The 20,255-nt window shown below is 38.3% G+C and overlaps 1 protein-coding gene across 1 annotated transcript in view; it reads left to right on the top strand.

Annotated features, from left to right (window-relative positions):
• The window catches only part of LOC136875848 (abnormal spindle-like microcephaly-associated protein homolog), a 277,845-nt gene that overhangs the window by 153,335 nt on the left and 104,255 nt on the right, over positions 1 to 20,255 (top strand). Inside the window, exon 8 of the mRNA XM_068228216.1 lies at positions 16,305 to 16,480. Coding sequence (XP_068084317.1) covers positions 16,305 to 16,480 — 176 coding nt within the window. The remainder of the gene's footprint in view (positions 1 to 16,304; positions 16,481 to 20,255) is intronic.

The raw sequence follows: 20,255 nt of genomic DNA, 5'->3' as shown, positions 1-20,255 counted from the left end.
TCTGTAAAATATTTTCACCGCCTTGTCAATACTTATACAATTTTATTTTATTACCGTACATGTACATTGTTCGAGAGCCACCACTCTCTTCTTCAGCGGTGCCAAACGTTAATTGATGGTACCATGGTATAATATAACAAGTATATATGAATTTTGAAAATTGTTACAATTTCTCTTAGTTTCACCTTTCCTATTTACTATGTCATTTGTCATTTAAGAGCAATCTTGTGTGATCTGAAACGTAGTACATTAGAATGCAGGTCGTCTTGTATGGTAGGACCTACGAGTAACTTGTCCTTCAAAGATACGCCACTGTCAGTTTTAGCAGACGCATCAAAGACAACACGTTTTTTAGTGCTGGTACTTGTTGATTTGAATACGGCATGATGTGGCATGAAGTATCCTCCATCTTCAGTGCACGTGGGTACTGGTTTCATATGGCCAAGTTTCAGATACTCATTCATGAATGCTGAATATTCTTCTCTTAATTTGGGATCACGATTAAGTTTCTTCTCAATACTGTAGAATCTCACTACTGCCTGTGGGTATGAATTCCCTAACTGCGATGAAGTCTGTTTAAGTGGCAGTCAAACTCGGAACCTTCCTGTAGCATCTTGCGTTGTGTTCTTGGTGAAGTGTTCTTCGCAATCTCTTTCTTCTTTGGTGATTGGTGGCATATTCAGTTCTTCTGTTTCCCGGAATCTTTTAAGCTGTGTCTCTAATTGGTCTTCCTGGATGAATAGTGATGTTGCATGTTCCCCTTGGTGTTGTTGTGTGGGTGCCTGACCAGCTACTACCCAACCCAGTTTCGTATTCTGCAATGTTGGATACCCATCACGAGTTTTCTTGCCCTCCAATATAACCTTAAAGAATATGTCTGCACAGAGTAGCAAATCGATCTTGCTTGGAATGTGGAAATTTCTGTCTGCATATTTTATTTGGTGGGTAGATTCCATCTTGAGGTGTTGATTTTTCTACTTGGCAAATTGTTTGTAATCTTTGGTAGCACTAAGCATGTGGCATCTATATTGAAAGGGCTGACCACAGATTGCAAATGAACTGTAATGCAGTGTGAGGTGTGAACTCCTGCACCATTAATTCCAGTCACTGGTGTAACATGTTTTTGTTTCCTGAGGCGTAATAGAGGTAGTTCTTCACTCACGAAATTCGTTTGAGAACCTGAATCCAAAAGACATCTAGCCTCATGCATATTACTGTGAATGTCTTCAACCTTGACTATCACTGTTGATATCAAGACTGTAGACAGATCGGATTGCTTGACAGCGCAATGAATAACATCTGTTGAACGGGTTGTGTGATTAGCTACTGCCTGGCGCGAACTGTGTTCTCTGTTTCCCGTGAGCTAAGCATTGGTCTGCTGTGGTCACGTCTGGTGTCATCATGCAATAGTGAATTATATTTTCCGCACATCTTACACGAGCCTGATTGGCACTAATTGACATGATTATTGCCCAAGCAGTTAAAGCATAATTTATAATCTCACAACATTGTCTCTCATGGACATTGAGCCTTCGAAGGACTCTCACTTATATAGGTAGTGTGAGCCCTTACAGAGTACACATTGGTAATTAACACTAGCATGCAGATTGCTTACTTGATGTTTGGGTGTAGTTCTGATTGACTGTTTAATCTGCTGAACTGGAGTACCTGGCTTGATTGCCTCAAGTGCTAAACATCTCTTTTCTAAAAATGTCCACAACGCCTCCAGAGATTCTAACTCAGAACCTGAAGTGTGTATTTCCCATGCCTTCCTAGTTGCTGGGTCTAGTTTGATTAACAATTGTGACAATAATAAATCTTCAAATTGAAACACCTAAGTCAAGGGCCTGTAATGCCTTCACATTGGCCTGACTTGTGTTTATAGCCTCTCTGAGAGAATTGGCATTCTTTCTGGATTGAGTCTTGCTCTGATATCCATTTAATGTGAATTGACGAAATTAATTTGTTGTTTTGAAACCTGTCTATTAACCTTTGCCAAACTATGCTGTAGTTTTCAGCAGTTAGAGGGAGACTTTGTGCAATTGAAAGAGGTTCGTTTCTTAAACTGCTAATTAAGTAGTGAAATTTCTGAATATCGTGCAATCTTGATTGTTATGGATCATAGATACAAAAGAATCGTGAAATCCTCTCCAGTCTTTGTACTCGCCTCCAAATGATTTCAGTGTAATAGTAGGTAATTTGATGTGCTCCCCATTGTAATTATTGTTTACTGAGATATTCCCTTGACTGGAGTGTCTGGAAAGACCTGTTATTTCATGCTGGGTGATTATTCTGTCTGTCGACCTTGATCTGATGATGTGTCTTCAAATATTTCTCTATCTGCTTCGTATGTTTCTCCCTCCTTACTGATTTCTAGCTGGGATTGAATGTCCTCATACTTTTGTTTCAATTCCTCTAAACTTGCTCTACGAGAGATAATAGCCACAATTCCCTGCTCACTGTTAAACCCATCTACGAAGTTTTTAATTCGTGTTACGCTGCCCTTTATTACACCTCGTTTGTGTATTAGAATTTTAATACTCTCCTCTGCCATAATGAAAGGATTAGGAATAAATATATGAATTGGATCTGACCTTGTAAGGTGTGGGTAGTAGTTGTCATCAAGAAGCCATCTTGACATGACTCAGGGTTGCTACTGCCAGCAGTCCACAGGTTGTACTTTCCTCAGATAGAAGATTTGACCGGCGCGGTTGGTAGCTCTGATTTAGCGGCGCAAGTTCGCGCGTAAATCAGCCATGTGGCGAATTGTGTCATAAATTGCACCACGATACATCGCACAATATTATCGGCATAATCAAGTCACTGTAAATGCACTGTTTGTTGTCACATAAAAAGGACCGGGCGAGTTGGCCGTGCGCGTAGAGGCGCGCGGCTGTGAGCTTGCATCCGGGAGATAGTAGGTTCGAATCCCACTATCGGCAGCCCTGAAGATGGTTTTCCGTGGTTTCCCATTTTCACACCAGGCAAATGCTGGGGCTGTACCTTAATTAAGGCCACGGCCGATTCCTTCCAACTCCTAGGCCTTTCCTATCCCATCGTCGCCATAAGACCTATCTGTGTCGGTGCGACGTAAAGCCGCTAGCAAAAAAAAAAAAAAAAAAAAGCTCGGAGATCCGGTCGAGAGGACCAAAATGTTTGACCGAGATGAAATTGTTGTTTTGTTTCCGATCTAACCTTACCTCTGGTGGTCGCATTTGATAACCACATAAAAATACACTAGTACTGTAAGTACTTCTTGTACATTTACAATTATATATTTACACATGAGGTACGCACTGACACTAAAAAACACTAGAAATATTCTTTACACTTGAAAGGATGTAATTGTTATTGTGCCAATGTTTTGGCTGCACTTGAAAAATGTTGGTACTGTTGTGCAATTACATTATTTTATGAGACTGTTGTCTCCACATGTTACTCGCGGCATGTCTGACGTGCTTCTCCTTGTGTCCCTAGCCAGTCACTCGCGCCAGAAAACAGTCCCGGAAGCGAGGTGCTGCCATCTATTCACAACTTCATTAATAAATACATTTCATAAATGAAATACGATAATTTAGATATGAAAAAACACAAATAAATGACATAATATCTAGATCTAATTGTTAATGCGATATGTGCAGTAACAAAAAGATTCCTAACTTTTCACTTTGCAAATTAAATCTGAAGTGATGGTGGAACAAAATCTGAACTGCAAAGTGAAAAGTTGCAAAGTTCGTTTGTGGAATAGGCCCCAGGTTTACTGTGTGGTAGGCCTACTGCTCAACTGACTGAGACAAATGACTGGCCATTAAGTTATTTTGTATCAACATTGCGTAATATGATAATACGATACAGTTATCCCTTATATACGGGGTCGAGTATGAAGCGAAATTAATCTTTGTAGAGAGTTTTTACGACCGTATGCAGTTCCTGACGTCAACCTTATCGGAGGAATTGAGGTGAAAGGAATGACGTGATATGAGTAACTAAAACTGGCTATATTTACTTTATATGTAGGCTTAAGTCGTGTTCACCATTTGTCTTTTTACATTTAGAAGTACTGCCCTCCAACAAAAATAGCCAGTATAACTCAAATACATAAAGTTTGTTAAAGAAGGTAGTATAGAATGTTTGCATGTACAATTTATAGCTCTTATAGCCTAGAAGTCATGTGCTCACTGCACAAAATTTTGAGGTTATTGCATTTTGGACCGCCTTTTACTTTTTTTTGGCTGTAAAAGTGGAATAATAAGGACCTAATATGCAAGTAAATACGGTAGTGGGTTCGAACCTCACTGCCGGCAGCCCTGAAAATAGTTTCCCGTGGTTTCCCATTTTCGCACCATCTGTACCTTAAGGCCACGGCAGCTTCCTTCCCACTCCTTCTGGCGCGCCAAGCGAGCTTTTAAAGGTACCAAATTATTAATAACCAAATCCCCGACAACCACAAGGAAAGACGTACTGCGTAAAGCTCGGGACTTCTGGGGTATGCGGCGAGTTTTGACGCAGGACGGCCTCATTATCATTCGTTTAGAAGACTGGGAAAAAGCTCCACATTAGCTCACCTAATGAACTGAACTTACATATGGGGCGGTTAGGTGGATTATCGGAGTGATATGACAATTGTGATGTGCCTAGTAAATGTTGTTGTTGTTATTATTATTATTATTATTATTATTATTATTATTATTATTATTATTATTATTATTAGATTTACGTGTGTGTGTGTGTGTGTGTGTGTGTGTGTGTGTGTGTGTGTGTGTGTGTGTGTGTGTGTATGGTGCCTTAACGAGTCAGCAGTCCATTTCTTCAGGAAATCCAGGTAAGATTTTTTTTGGTCTCGGTTAAAGTATGCCCGTTAGTCAGGTGGCTACGGTATTTCCTCATGACAATGACCTCTAAGAATAGCACACCCCTCACTCCTTCGCAGAACATAGATGCCGGTAACCTTTTGAAACAAGAACTTTCACTATATCCTCATACTCTCCAGTGTTGTCACTTGAACAGCCTAAGCTTGCCCGCACACATTGACGAAATTCAGGCTATATTTAACAAAAATAGCGTCCATTTGATAGGTATTGGTGAAAGCTGGTTATCGCCATCAATTCCAAACAACGTGGTTCGTCTTGATGGCTATAACCTCTACCGCCATGATCGTACAAGTAAGAGGGGTGGAGGTATTGTTCTCTACTGTAGAAATGACCTGAAGAGCCGTGTCATTTGTACCTCATCGACCGGTGAATTGCCGAGAACGGAGTTTATGTTCGTTGAAGTAGTTGCTAGTGGACAGAAAATACTTATTGGAGTGGTTTACCGACCACCTAAAGTATCTTACTTGTCAGAGTGTGAAACGCACCTACTTAACTTGCTACCAGCCTATCAACATATCATTATATTAGGCGACTTCATTACAACGAAGAAATATGATACTAAGAAACTAGAAGACTTGTTTTCCTCATATGACTTGACTATCCTTCCCTCTGACCCTACAAACCATGTACGTACTGCCAACATCATTTCCTTCCCACACCTTAATAGATCTCAAAGTAACAAACAACCCTCAGAAAGTGATAAGCCACGGACAAATTTCAGTACCGGGCGTGTCCACCCACGATCTTATATTTCTTGCGTACTCTCTTCACGTTCCAAAATATAAACCTAGGTATATAACGTGCAGGAATATGAAAGATAGACATCTATGAATTAAGACACGATGCCTACAATCTTCCATGGAATAGCATTTTAAATCTGACAGACATTGATGAAAAAATAAATACATTTAATCCATTAATACAAAATCTATACAACAAACATGCACCGAAAAGACAGATCAGAATATCCCGCAAACCTAATCCATGGCTAATCCCTGCAGTTAAAAATGTCGTCTCAACGTGATGCTCTCTACCGACATTACAAACGTACTCAGGACCCAAATGATTGTGAACAGTATAGAATAATTAGGAATAAAACTAAACAGATCATCCGTAATCTTAAATTTAAATGTGTTCGCGAATCAGTAAGTAACCTAAACACGACTAGTGCCTGGAGGCATCTCCGAGCCATGGGCATAGGAAAAACACATGAACAGCTTCAGGTACCTGACATTCCACTCGACGATCTAAATGAGTATTTCATGGAAGAGAGCTCATTCTAATCCGCTTAACAGACCACACGTAAATAACGTCCAAGCACCTGTCCCACAAAATCGCCCCTGCTTTGCCTTTCGTATCGTCAGCACTAATGAAGTTACGGAAGTCTTGTATTCTATTAAATCCAAAGCAAGCGGTGTTGATGAAATTCCTATTACTTTCATACATAATATTATTGGCGCTATTCTACCCATTCTCACCCATATTTTTAATTACTGTCTCAAAAACGGCACATTACCGACAATTTGGAAGTACGCCAGTGTAATTCCACTTCCTAAAAAACTCAGGTTCGAACTCCTATGCGAATCCCATCTCATTTCGATTCTCCCTGCTCTCTCCAAAGCGTTAGAACGGTTGGTACATGCGCAAATATTGGAATACCTTCAGGCTCACTCTCTTCTTGACCCCCTGCAACCTGGCTTCAAGAAGGGTCATAGCACAGCCACTGGCCTTACTCAGTGACTGAGGACATCAGACAAGCAATGGAAGAGACAAGTGACAATACTCACACTCCTTGACTTCAGCAGTGCTTTTGACACGATAAACATCCAGACATTGCTGATGAAGCTCAAATCGTTCTTCGGTAATGTTGCTTTAAAATTTTTCACCGCATATCTTACAGATCGTATGCAATGTGTTACAGTACAAGATACTGCTTCTCAGTGGCGACTCCGGAAGGCAGGAACCCCCCAAGGTTCTGTTCTAGGTCCCCTTTTGTTTGTCCTCTACATAAATGATGTCTCCTCTAAAATAAAGCATGATAGATATCACCTCTTTGTCGACGACCTCCAAATTTACTACCACGTTCATATAAACGATATATCGAATGCAATAAGAGATATTAACTCCGACCTTCAACAACTCGGTGTGTATGCCAGTGAAAACTCTCTCCTCCTCAACCCAAAAAAAACTCAAACAATTATCGGTTCTCAGAAATTATTAAACATAATGTATAAAAATTATGCTATTCCTCCGGTGGCATTAAATGCCATCGTAATCCCGTTCAGTAAGGAAGTGAAGAACCTAGGTATGATCCTGACTGAAACTCTTGACGGGTCTGTACACGTAAGAAATACATCTAGAAAGATGTACGCGACGCTACACCTCCTGAAACGACATAAGGACATTTTGCCTCAAGATGTAAAGATAAAACTACTCCGAACTTTGATACTACCAATACTTGACTACTGCGACATTGTCCTCATTGATGCAACTCGTGAACAAACTATGAAACTTCAACGAGCACTGAACTCTGGTCTTCGATTTGTTTTTAACTTGAGTTCGATGCTCACATAACCCCTAGCTACACATTTCTTTCCTGGCTGAAACCCAAGAGGCGACGGAAATTCCACATACTTACGTTATTATATCGAACTCAGAAGGAAAATCTACCCAAATACATCTCTTCAAAATTCCATTTATTATCCTCATTCCATAATTGTAACACTAGATCTGGCACTTCCCTCGCTATTCCCGTCAACCACTCCTCAATATATAACAGATCCTTCGTTGTGGCTGGGTCACGACTTTGGAATTCACTCCCAGCTGCTGTCAGGAACTCAGACTTGATATCGAAATTTAAGATTGCATGCAGAGATTACCTGTTGAATACCGCGGACTGTTTCGTGTGTATGATGACGTATGATAGGTTGTGTGATTGTGATTATTATTATTATTATTATTATTATTATTATTATTATTATTATTATTATAGTGTAATGTAATGTACATAATATTTAGCTTCTTACTCGTGTACATAGATCACTTCTACAGTATTGCCATACTTATATTTCCATTTACTTTATTACTTATTGTTCTCTTTATGTATTGCTTATTTTTTCAGTTTGCATCTTACTTTCTCATTATGAATTTGTCTCTTTCTCATTATCTATATGCTCCGAATTTTATTCTGTTTTATTTGTTGAACTCTGCTTTCTTTCTTCATTATATGTTGTCCAAATCTGTAATTTTTAGCTTATCTTTGATTTTATGATAGAATAGTACATTTCTTTTATATATGTATTATCTGTAGATCAATTATGTGGTTAAGTGTAAGAGAGGGCCACGAGCCCTAACTTTGCCACTGCTAAAGTCAATAAATAAATAAATAAATAAATAAATAAATAAAATAAATAAATAAAATAAATAAATAAAATAAATAAATAAATAAATAAATCCTATCCCTTTCTTGTCCTATCGTTGCCATAAGACCTATCTGTGTCGGTGCGGTGTAAAGTCAGTTGTTTAAAAACAGATTCAGGTTTTCGTATGCTTGTCTGAATTAAAAAGCCTAGTGTAGTTGGACTTTTATGGTATGAGGTTAACTTTATATATAGCAGAGGTTGGGTAAAAGGTACCTTTATATTAAATACTCATTCACCAAGGATGGGCGATAACATGAACGGCATAAATGTTTCCACATTTCGTCTCGTGTAGTCTGTTATGGGACACCTAGCTCTGCAGAGCTTTTACAAGTTTAAAAGCCAAACATTACCGAGGAACATCACATCACATTCAATCACACTTTTGTCAAGTCCTATAGCCCTCATTTTCGTGAATAATCTTCCATGATTTATTCAGTTTTAAGTCCTGGGATAGGTCAGTAGTGATACAGTCCACATGACTCCCTCAATCTAAAATATCTGCTGTATCTTGCTGGAATCCTAAAACAGTGTTCTCCCCAGGACCTTTTTAATGGACGCACCACCCTGCCATTTTTACAGACCACCGGGTTAACATACACTACATATGTGCTAGTTACATAATATTATGAGTCATTGGGTGCTCCAAATTAACATGTAAACACTGTAAAACTTTAAGTGATAAATCTTCACTATTGTCAGCATAACAGTATCAATTACATCAGAGTTCAAATGTTTAGCTTGACTATCACATAGTGTCACGTGCGAGCGGTGTCTGGATTAGCGTGGAATTGCATGTGAGCATTCTATTCCGTATATCACAAACCCGAGCAAACGAGTGGAAATCCCTGGTATCACTTGGCTATGAACTCCAAGTGGAACACTAGGAGTTTAGAATACTGTTATTCCAGGTTTCCAGAGGTGCCAACTAGTACGGATTGTCCGTAATGATAACGAATTTCACTTCGTGATTACGGTCGAAGGGGGGAATTGTTATGGAAAAGCAACATTGTCACGATAAAAATTAATTTCTACAAAAAAAAAAAAAAAAGGAAAGAAGTAAAAAATGTTCAATCCCTTATAGAGCATTACTGGTCAACGCTCCTCATTTCAGTGTTTGTAAGTTGGCAACTAAACATATTTGGCAGTTATTTGGTCTTCACTTCCTTTTGTTTCCCATGAGCGTTTTGAAATCCCGGCCAGCTACAGATATACGCTGCTCTCTTAGCTAGAATGACGCGGGAATGATGCATCAAGTTGGCCATGAAGTAGGCTCTACTCTTTGCTAATCCTTGCTCTGCTGTTCTCCAGTGTGTACATTGTGTGTGTAGAACGAGTGGTATATTAAGCTCATTTTAATTCTAATTATCCTAGTCGTTGATTCAAAAAGAAGTGATTGGTTTTGTAAAATGAAGGAGCAATTGTCAAATTGCATTTTGTAAGAAGACAGCAGTGTTACAGAAATATAGAGACAGTTACACAAAGGAATGGCCATGCCTACTTGCTTCACGTGTTAGCGAAAACCATGTGTTCTGCAGTGTGTGTTCGTGTGATTTCTCTGTGGCTCACGGTGGACAAGACTATTCCAGAAGACACATAGAATCCAAGAAACATCACATATACGGTGAATCAAAATTATGAAACCAGTATGTTTCATTGTTCTACGTAAAAAGCAATGAAACTGCGGTGACAAATGCAGAATTGCTGTTCACATCATTTCTTTTGGAGCATAATATTCTGTTATCAGTGTCAGACCATGCTGGAAATTCGTTTAGATCAATGTTCTCAGACTCCAAAATATCTCTGAAATATGGTTGTGCAAGAACTAAAACCTCTGCTTTAGTTCAATACACGGTAACTGAAGCAAGAAAGGTAATAAGTGAACTTTTGCAAATAACTCCTTTTTTTGCTACTGATGGTAGTACGGATTCAAATGCAGTTAAACTTGATCCTATAGTTGTCTTTCTTTAATGCTCAGGGAGGCCAAATATCAACTCTTCTATTGTCATTGTTAGAGAGTACCGACAATACAGATGAGGGAATTTTCTGTTATTAATAGTGAATTGTCTTCTTTAGCCATTCCATGGGAAAATTGCATTTCTTTTTCATCTGACAATGCATACACAATGATGGGAGCAAATAAAGGTGTTACCAATTTGTGAAGGACAGGCATTCGTCTGTTTATGTCCTGGGTTGTTCATGTCATCTCATACATATCTGTGCACAAAAAGCAGCAGCCCAATTAGAGAACTTCGTGGTTCAGTTATATTACTGTCTTGATAAGAGTTCTAAAAGGCAAAACATGTTCAGAGTTTATCAGGCTGTTTGTGGCACAGAGGGTCACAAAATTTTGAAATACGTTAGTCCCTGTTGGCTCTCGCTTCTTCAGTCTATTGATAGTTCTTGAGCAGTGGGAAGCTTTGACACTCGTGTTTTGTAGTGAGACCCGCTTTCTCCTTCAAAATAGTCCCGCTCAAAGGAATGTTTAAACTTTGCTGGTGTTTAAACCACATTAGCAGAGCTTGTTCTACTTCATCGTACTTTCCAGATTTAGCTTTCTTGCAATTTGCTGAAGTTTTCCCTGCAGAAGCCAAGATCTCTATCTTCGTTGTAATGCCAGTCAAAGTAGACGGCATCATCCCCAGCTCCTTTACCAAAGCAACACGGGAAAGTGTAGATGATTCCACCTTCCTTGTAATCTCCACTTTGTCTTTAATTGTTAGTGCCTTTTGCTTGATCACTTTCCTCTGAGCTCTGCTCATTTTCACTTAAAACGTTTTTACGTTGATATTTCAAGTACAGCTATCTTCACTGACTCCTATTCACACTAATTACAGCGCTTCACTACACTTGGCAATCCGTAGCTTAGGCTTACAAGACGAAAAGACGTGTACTACAGTTCGTTAGCATGTGCTTTCTATCTTTCTCACACTGCCAGACATCTGCTTCAAGTTAATGGCAGCAAATAGGAAATCCGGCAACTTATTCTTAGAGATCCTTAGAACGTATTCATAGGCTTATATCGCCCCTGCATTCCTTCAGGTGGTCACGACAACGGGCGTAGTTTCTGGCTGTTTTGCAAGTACTGCATGGACAAGCCGGTATTGAGTTTGTTTTGCTGCTTTAATCCTCTTCATGCTATAGGTAATGAAGAAAAGAACTGCAGGTTCGAAGTTGCAGAAATTAGTGCATGGGAAAGTATTGGGGTATTACGTGCGAGTGATAAAGGTGCAGCAGCAAAACAAGCACATCTAAACGTAAAGTTTCTTTCCCTGCGAAAATTTTATTTCATGTCTCCTCATCCTTGTGCTATGTTCTAATAATGCAATGTAATAATTACGAGTGACACGATAATACAATGTTTAGCTTGTATAAAGGTAAAAATAAAAATACTGTAACTTTCAATTTTATGCCAACACGCATTACAATGCCCCTGTGTGCGTGTGTCAGGCCCCTCCCGCCGACACCCAGCTGGTTATCAACATTCATTCAACTTCGTAGACAATCGGGATCTTTTGGCCAGCTGTTTGGCGGCATAATATATATCAGCTGGCAAGTCGGCTGTTTCCTGCAGTCGGGAAGTTTCTTTGTTTCGTAATGGTTTATTCACCTAACTAATAATACACAGAAAATCTTAAAATCTTAGTTCCAAATCGTAATTTCCTCTACGACAAGATCCATAAGTATTATTGCAACAACGTAAGAGAGAATGCCTGGAAAGAAATAAGCAAGGGAATGAAAAATTAAACAGGTTAGAATATTCAATTTTGGGGTAGATTAGGCCTATACGGTACTTAGTTTATTTCCTAATTATAGTTGACCTTATTTCAGAATCATTATGTTGGAGTCCATATACAATACGATATGTTGGTACGATAATTGACATGACTTGGAATATACAGTATTTAGCGTGAACAATTTTATAAGTGGCATTCCCTACAGTTGTCATACATGTATTCCTGACATACAGTACGGTAATGCATAAGAAGCTGCTGTGTTATGGACAAATACATTTTTCGGTATTTAATTAATGTTGAGGCCACCTCGATGAATGACTTCACCCTGTTGCAGCACGCAACTTACTACATTAGTTTTATTAACCATCCATTGCGTGCTGTGTGTTTCCCGCATAGTCCCATTAGATTCTATTCCGCTTGATGTGAACAGTGGAGTGGAAATTTCGACTGATGGGTCCGATTCAATTCCACAAGGTGAGAGCGAGCATTTGGTGTTCATGTTGTCATAGTGTCACATCATATGGCCTTGGCAAGCCCGGAGAGGCTCAATGACAGGCGCAAACGGTCTAACACAGGGTTCAACTTGCGCGGAGAGTGGAGGGTTCTAACCACGAGCTGCCTTGAGCGGATGTTTTCTATCTCAAGGGGCTCTAAAATTTGAACTGTTTAACTGTTTACAACAGAACACTTTAAACGGGAAAAATATACATATATCTTAATGCAACCGATCGAGGGACCAAGAATATCACACTTCTTAGGCAGGAAAACTTCTTATGCGGGAACTTCTTAAGAGTTTTACTGTAGTTAAATTTTGCAGTTAATATTTTCCTGTCTTATATTGTTAATCTCTGAGGGGAAATAAATTGAAATTTGTCATTCATTTTTTTGCGTAGTATTCCCTGCCCAACTGCTCATTCCTGCCACCTGGCTGATGGAAATTTCTGGGTAGAGCACTGGTAAAAGTTTAGCCTCGCAGGAATAACCTTTCCTAAACCCGAACTGCCTTCTATTAAACCCGTTCGTAATTTTACAAACCTCTGATATTATCAGAATGAATGCTTTCCCAGAGCTTACATATAACGCATGTTGAATCAACTGGCCTGTAATTATCCATTTAATGTGTTTTGCTATTTGCTTTACGTCGCACCGACATAGATAGGTCTTTCGGTGACGATCGTTTAATGTTTATCACCCTGTACTTTATACACAGAGGCTACTAACTCCTTCATGCAAACAGCAATCAATTGTGTATTTTAGAAATGGTACTATATCCAGTCCAATAGTCTTCAGTATATCTCCTAGAATCTTATTTCCAGCTGCTTTTCTAGTTTTCAACTTTTGCACCTTTTTGTAAGTACATTAATCACAGGTAAATTTCCATAATTCGCTAGTATTAATCACCTCCTCTACAGTATGTGAACATTATCCTTATATCAAACTGTCGTTACATACTGCTATTTTTGCAGTCTGTAAATCCTCACATGCTGGGCTGAGTGGCTCAGACGGTTGAGGCTCTGGCCTTCTGACCCCAACTTGGCAGGTTTGATCCTGGCTCAGTCCGGTGGTATTTGAAGGTGCTCAAATACGTCAGCCTCATGTCGGTAGATTTACTGGCACGTAAAAACTCCTGCAGGACTAAATTTCGGCACCTCGGCGTCTCCGAAGACCGAAAAAGTAGTTAGTGGGACGTAAAGCAAATAGCATTATTATTATTATTATTATTATTATTATTATTATTATTATTATTATTATTATTAAATCCTCGCATACACACCCCTGTTGATCATTTATAATTTCTGCAATGTTCTTCTTGAAAGCCTTTTCTACCTTGTACCTTTTCCATTTCTTACTAAAACTGGAATGAGTGCCTATTATCTTGCCATCATGTTATCCTTAGCTGACTTCTCTAAATTTAATTTCTTGGCAGGTTCCTTGTTTCTCCTTACTTAACCTTTCCTGACTATTTCTTTGCAACCTGCACTTCCTCTTTAATCACTTTATTTCTCTGTGATAATATAGTTGGCCTACAAGGTAATGGAACTGGTAATGAGCTTAATTGGGAAGAAACTACTTTAATTCTCTGGGCATCTATTTAGTACGCCTGAAAAACAGTCGTAGAGGTAGCACGTGAAGTGGTAATTCTCCATTTACTACCTCCTAATGCTGCAACTTGAGATCACTGATCTACATTTCCCCCATTATTTACCAGAAATTTTTTAAATAATTTGCAAACTTTTCTCTAATTTCAGCAACATATTGCTGCAAACAAGAATGAGCATATGCCTTCACATTTGGTATTGTATACAGTGAAACCTTGTTAGTGCATTCCTCTTTAACACGTTTCCCCGCTTAGCATGGCGTAAATTCGAAGTCCCAATTATCATTGTATTTAGCGAATGTTTGTCGCATGATACGGTAGCCTGTGTCTCGATTAGGAACATATAAACATGCCTACCGCATCACGAGTTTTCGCTATTACCGCTTGCTAAGAGTACGATTACATTTTTCCTAGCCCTGTCATCCCTTGTGAAAGAAACTTGATTTACAGCTCGGAAGAGCCGTCACCTCAGTTGCTTGTATTCCATTCAGAAGTTAAGTTTATTCTGTGTTGAGTAGTACAGTGAAGTTTTTTCGCATGATACAGTAGCCTATATCTGGATTAGAAACATAATCATGTGAAATTGACTAGTGTGGTGTTGTCTTGTGATAGCCTAGGTATGGATACGGAAAAAGTGAAATTCCTTTCTAATGCAGACATTAAAATCTTTCATAAAGTGGACTGGTATCTGCATCTTTAAGCGCGCAGAGGTCGCAACAACTCGCACCTTCAAGTTTCGACTCTTATCGATTCGACTTGGTCGAAGTTTTCAAAATGGCAGCCAAAGTCATTCTGTCCCTGTCGCACAAGGCACAAAAGTCACACATTCATTGTCTAAGAGTGTGACCAGAAAGTGTTTAATAACCCAATGTTCCAAAATAAAAGGCTTCTACTAACATTTGTTTTAGAAAGAGTGTGATCTGCAATAATACGTGATTGTTTTTATTGGCCTCCGTGCATATGTTTTCATATTTGTTGATTGGTGTTCTTCAAACCATTCATTGCACTTGTTACTTTTTTTAATACATTGAGTTGGGCCTCTATGGACGGTGTGGTAACAACCAACTTCATTTTGGTGTCTAGGTCTTGTTCTTGTTCCGGCTTTGATTTCCTGCGCGTATCTTCTGAGCCCAGCGACGAGTGCCTGTTTATGCTCTTCAGACAAAGGTCCTTTCCGTCTTCTGGAAGTTGATGCCATTTTGAAACCTTGATAGTTGTTTACCAATCTTCTGAATGCGTTCCTGTCATGAATTTCTTGGTCTGAAATACCAATCTGCCTCAGATCTTTTAGGCATTCCTGGAACCATCTCGGCCTTGTTCTCTCGTGATTTTCACACCTTACAATACTTTCATTTTGAGAAATTGTAGATATAAATTTTCACTGTACCCACGGATACACAATGTAAAATGCCTCCATGTCAGAAAAAAATTTATCTAGTTTTTTCATATCCCTGTTGGATAGTTTTGACTTATATATTCAGTAGTATGTTTTCTTAACATGTTCATTTTTGTTGTCCCCTGCGGAAACTTCTTAACAAGGTTTACTCTAAGTAGTCAGAGTTAATAAAGTAAACACCAATGACTGAAGAACATAATAATTATTATTATTATTATTAATAATTATATTAATTAAATATATAGATTAATATATATAATTATATAGAAAAAGGATTGTCATTTGAATGGAGTGTGAGAAAGCTGGGACATGCATTCAAGGTCATAATGCAATACATTTAAGAAATAAATTAAATTTTATTTTTATTAATATGTACAGTACTTCAAATCAGTTTTTGGATTTTTGAAAAATGAGAATAAACAAAACCACAATATGTGCATTGACAGCAGAAAAATTGAAAATGATTTTATGTAAAAAAATTCCTGTCTTGTAATTTTGTAACTACAATTGATGAATATTGAATGGTGGAAAATATAAATTTTGTTTCAAGGAATAATTTCATTAGTCATTATGTAAGTTTTAATTCAATGTCTATTCATATCATTTCAATCAGTGTCAATTAGTGCCCTGTTTTAATTTTTTTAAATTTTGAAGATGTGTGCCATTTGTAGGAAGAACCTTCATTTAAGGGAATGAAGTAATGTTTCTTCCTCCAAGATATTCCTTAAGTATATTGGTTATATTCTGTACTGATTTCTTTTTTCTTTTTTCTTTTTCCCCCAGGAAAGTCGTGAAATCTTGTTGGCTTTTGCTCGAGATCTGCTGTCTGGGATTGGTGATATCACTAAACATCTACGAAATGTGGGCTATTTGGTCAAGCATAAGCAGACCTACCTTCATGAATATAATTATGCTGTCAGCTCTCTGGAGTCAGACCTTCGCGATGGAGTGAGACTTGTGTATGTATTTCTTAATTCAATTTTACAGTTCTGCAGCTGTATTCTAAGTGTCTTGTTTTTCCTTTGGAAGTATTAAGTTATACATTGCTGACACTAATTGGTAGCAAATGGAATTCTTCTTACCAGAGTCTTGAGGCCCACAGTCAAAATCTCGTATGTTATGAAACTGGTAAATCGGAATGTCTTCAAATTGTGCATCGTGGTAATACAACATGACAAAGGTAAATTGAATTTAAGGGTTCCACCTTTTCAGTAGAATACAATTCTGTTGCACGGGATTGTTACATGTTCATTGTAGTACCGGTTTTGACATATTTATTAGTGTTGATAAACTGAACCATAATAGGTATTATGTTTGATCCTGTATTGATTAGTCTGAATCTATTAAAGAACTATTTAAAATAGTTTTTACTTGAGTCTGCCTTGTCAGTACACCTTATAACCCTTTCAGACCGTGTACGCACAATTGTGCGGGTTTGTATTTTATTTATATCTGAGCTTATTTGACGTTTTCTTGGAGCTAGACCGGACTGCAGTGCTTGTGCGGGACACGTAGCATGTACTTCAGCTGTTTTTATTTAGTACTTGACCACCAGGGGGAAGGAAGAAGAGTTTAAAAATACAGTTCATTAGCAATATACCAGGAAGCAGTAATGCCTAAAGTAAGTATGTATTTATTTATTGCATTCATATTAATCTAGAAGCTTTACTGAATATCAGAATGTAATCTATGAAGTGTGTAGATTGTGTAGCAAACGTAAATTGTGAACTTTCAACATCGTACGTAATACCATGAGGTTTTGAATGTTGATCCGCACATATGTGCGGGCTAGGTTTCCTTACAGCCAATGCATGCAGGAGTGCTGGGTACTGTCGCAAAAAGGACCGAGAAAGAAAAACTCGTAATCTACATGAGAAATGTAATGTATAAGATTTTAACTGTTTAAAATCGTTCCACACTGTAAAATAGAACATTTGATCATGTACATCTGCATATTCACATGTACTGAGATGATTTTTTTTAATTTTTTGTTTTTTGCAAGTAGTGAATGAGTCCTGACACGCACAATTGTGTGGGTTCTGTTTTTCAGCCGATAGTTCTTATTTTGTAAAATAAACTGTAAAAACATGTATTTGAGAGCATTTTAGTAAGTTTTTGACGTTTTGACACCTCCAAATTTCATTCAGGTCTGACGACAGGCTGCTGCTGCCAAAAGGGCAGTAATGTCAAAACTCCTCAATGTAGAAAATGTAACGTTTACTTGTGTTTGAACGAAGATTTAATTGTTTTAAATTATTCCCCACTGTAAAATAGAACATTTGATCATGTACATATGTATATTCACATACATTGAGGTAATTTTTCTTTTTTGTAAGTAGTGAAGTAAGTCCTGACACGCACAATTGTGTGGGTGCTTTTTTTCAGATGTTAATTTTTATTTTGTAGAATAAACTAAAAATATATGTATTTAAGAGCATTTTAGTCAGTTTTTGACGTACAAACAAAAATTCACACCGCCAGTTTTCGTTCAGGTCTGAAAGGGATAATGAGAGAAGACTATTTATTTTATCTTGCACGTTAAGGGAAAATCATCCATTTCCTTCATCACTAATACATTTTTTAGTGTCATCAGCCTATCACACAAACTGAACAAGAGGACAAAAATATACCATCATCCTTTCATGTATTAGTCCTATAGCAGAACCATTACGGTCTATAGAAAAGATTTGCATTTTCACGCCATCTCTTCCTGGGGCGTCCTAGAGATATCTTCCCACCGGGGCAGTAGTTCATGACTGCTTTGAGGATCCTGCTTCTGTCCATCCTGTTTAGGTGTTCTAGCCAGTTTCTCTGGTATTCATAGATGTATTCCAATATAGGTTTGCTTTTAAGGTCATTCAGCACTTCTGTATTTCTTTTGTGTTCCCACTTAGTGACTCCTGCTGTTCGCCGCATGTATTTCATTTCAGCTGTAGTTATTCTCTCATCGCATGCGCGCCCCTGCGGTCTTCATCCAGCTGCTTATTAGTCCCACGTCTGGACTCTTCACTTGTCCGGTTGGTGTTAACGCGTGATCACCATCAGATGTCCATTTGGTGTACAACTGTTTCATTGCAATTTTGAAAGGCCGGGTCACTCACACGTCCAATGGCTGTAGATTAGACGTGAGTCCTCCAGGAATTATTGCAAGATCGGTTTTTCCTTTCCTCATGTCTTTTACGGCGTCGGTTGTATGTCCTTGGTAACTGACCAACACAAGCATGTTTCGTTTTTGTAACAAAGCTCCTGGGCAATGATGCCAAACGCACTTCACCCACTCCTCAACTAACGCACTGTCCATCCAGCCGGACTCTAGCGTTCTAACACCACCACCAGACGCCAAGTTTCCCTTCGGAAGCGTTTTCATTTTCAGAACCACATGTGGAGGGAGTTTGGTTCCATCCGCTAATACGCAGAACATTACCGTGCATCGTTGCTTTTCGTTACCACCTGTTCCGATGGTTACTCTTTTAGAACCCGTCGTATCCACTTTATTTTCCAACGGCATTTCAAAATAGACAGGTGTCTGGTCAGCATTTTCAATTTGTGACAGCGAATAAGAATTTTGCTTCTTCAGATGAATGTGACGCTGAAAGACCGTTAATTCTTCTTCATATGCCCCAGGGAGACGTGAAATAGACGTATGTCTCCAAATGCACAATCCCTTTCTGCGATAAGTTTCGGATCCATCCGCGGCTTGCAGTAAAACTGTGTTTTGAGTTCTTTTGAGATCTTTAATGCTTTCAATTGACACATTTCACTAGAAACACCGTATCCTAACTCACGTTTTTCTGTCATAAATTTGTGGAGGAGTACTTCAATTTCCGGAAACGCTGCACTCCGCCCGCGGAACCCTCTGCGATCGCCACTACTTTTTAAAAGTTATTCCTTCTTCCGCCAATTACGAATACACGATTCATCAATATCGTTTTCTGCCAACGGCATGATTAAAAGAAATAAGTTTCATAATGATAGATCCGTATTGAACTGTGATTACAATAGAGTAAAATAATATATTATTGGTCCACCTTTTCAATACAAAATGAAAATTACATAGGGACTAGTTTCGACCTAGTAATAGGTCATCATCAGCCTGAAGAAAGTCAAAGATCGAAGAAAACATAAACAATGTAAACACAAGTACAGTCTCTTTAAAGGTACATACCAAATGGGAAGTTGAGTAGAGATATATTAAAATAATAACTCATCCAAATTGACGAAGCACTGAGCGGAATTTATGTAAAGTTCGGTGTGCCGTATATTATAAAAGACCACTGTGCACTAAATGATGCAATAAAGAAGAATAGTAGGTTGAATGCTGGCTTCTTCTTAGCTGTTGTATAATCGAAGAAGATTTCGTCGTGTTTTATAAGGTATTGATAGACGTAATCTTCTTCGATTATACAACAGCTAAGAAGAAGCCAGCATTCAACCTACTATTCTTCTTTATTGCATCATTTAGTGCACAGTGGTCTTTTATAATATACGGCGCACTGAACTTTACATAAATTCCGCTCAGTGCTTCGTCAATTTGGATGAGTTATTATTTTAATATATCTCTGCTCAACTTCCCATTTGGTATGTACCTTTAAAGAGACTGTACTTGTGTTTACATTGTTTATGTTTTCTTCGATATTTACGCTTTAATTTACTTCAGGCTGATGATGACCTATTACTAGGTCGAAACTAGTCCCTATGTAATTTTCATTTTGTATTGAAAAGGTGGACCAATAA

Source organism: Anabrus simplex, chromosome 6 (assembly GCF_040414725.1).
Source record: "Anabrus simplex isolate iqAnaSimp1 chromosome 6, ASM4041472v1, whole genome shotgun sequence".
In the NCBI taxonomy this organism is placed as follows: domain Eukaryota; kingdom Metazoa; phylum Arthropoda; class Insecta; order Orthoptera; family Tettigoniidae; genus Anabrus; species Anabrus simplex.
This window is presented reverse-complemented; position numbering and strand designations above follow the sequence as displayed.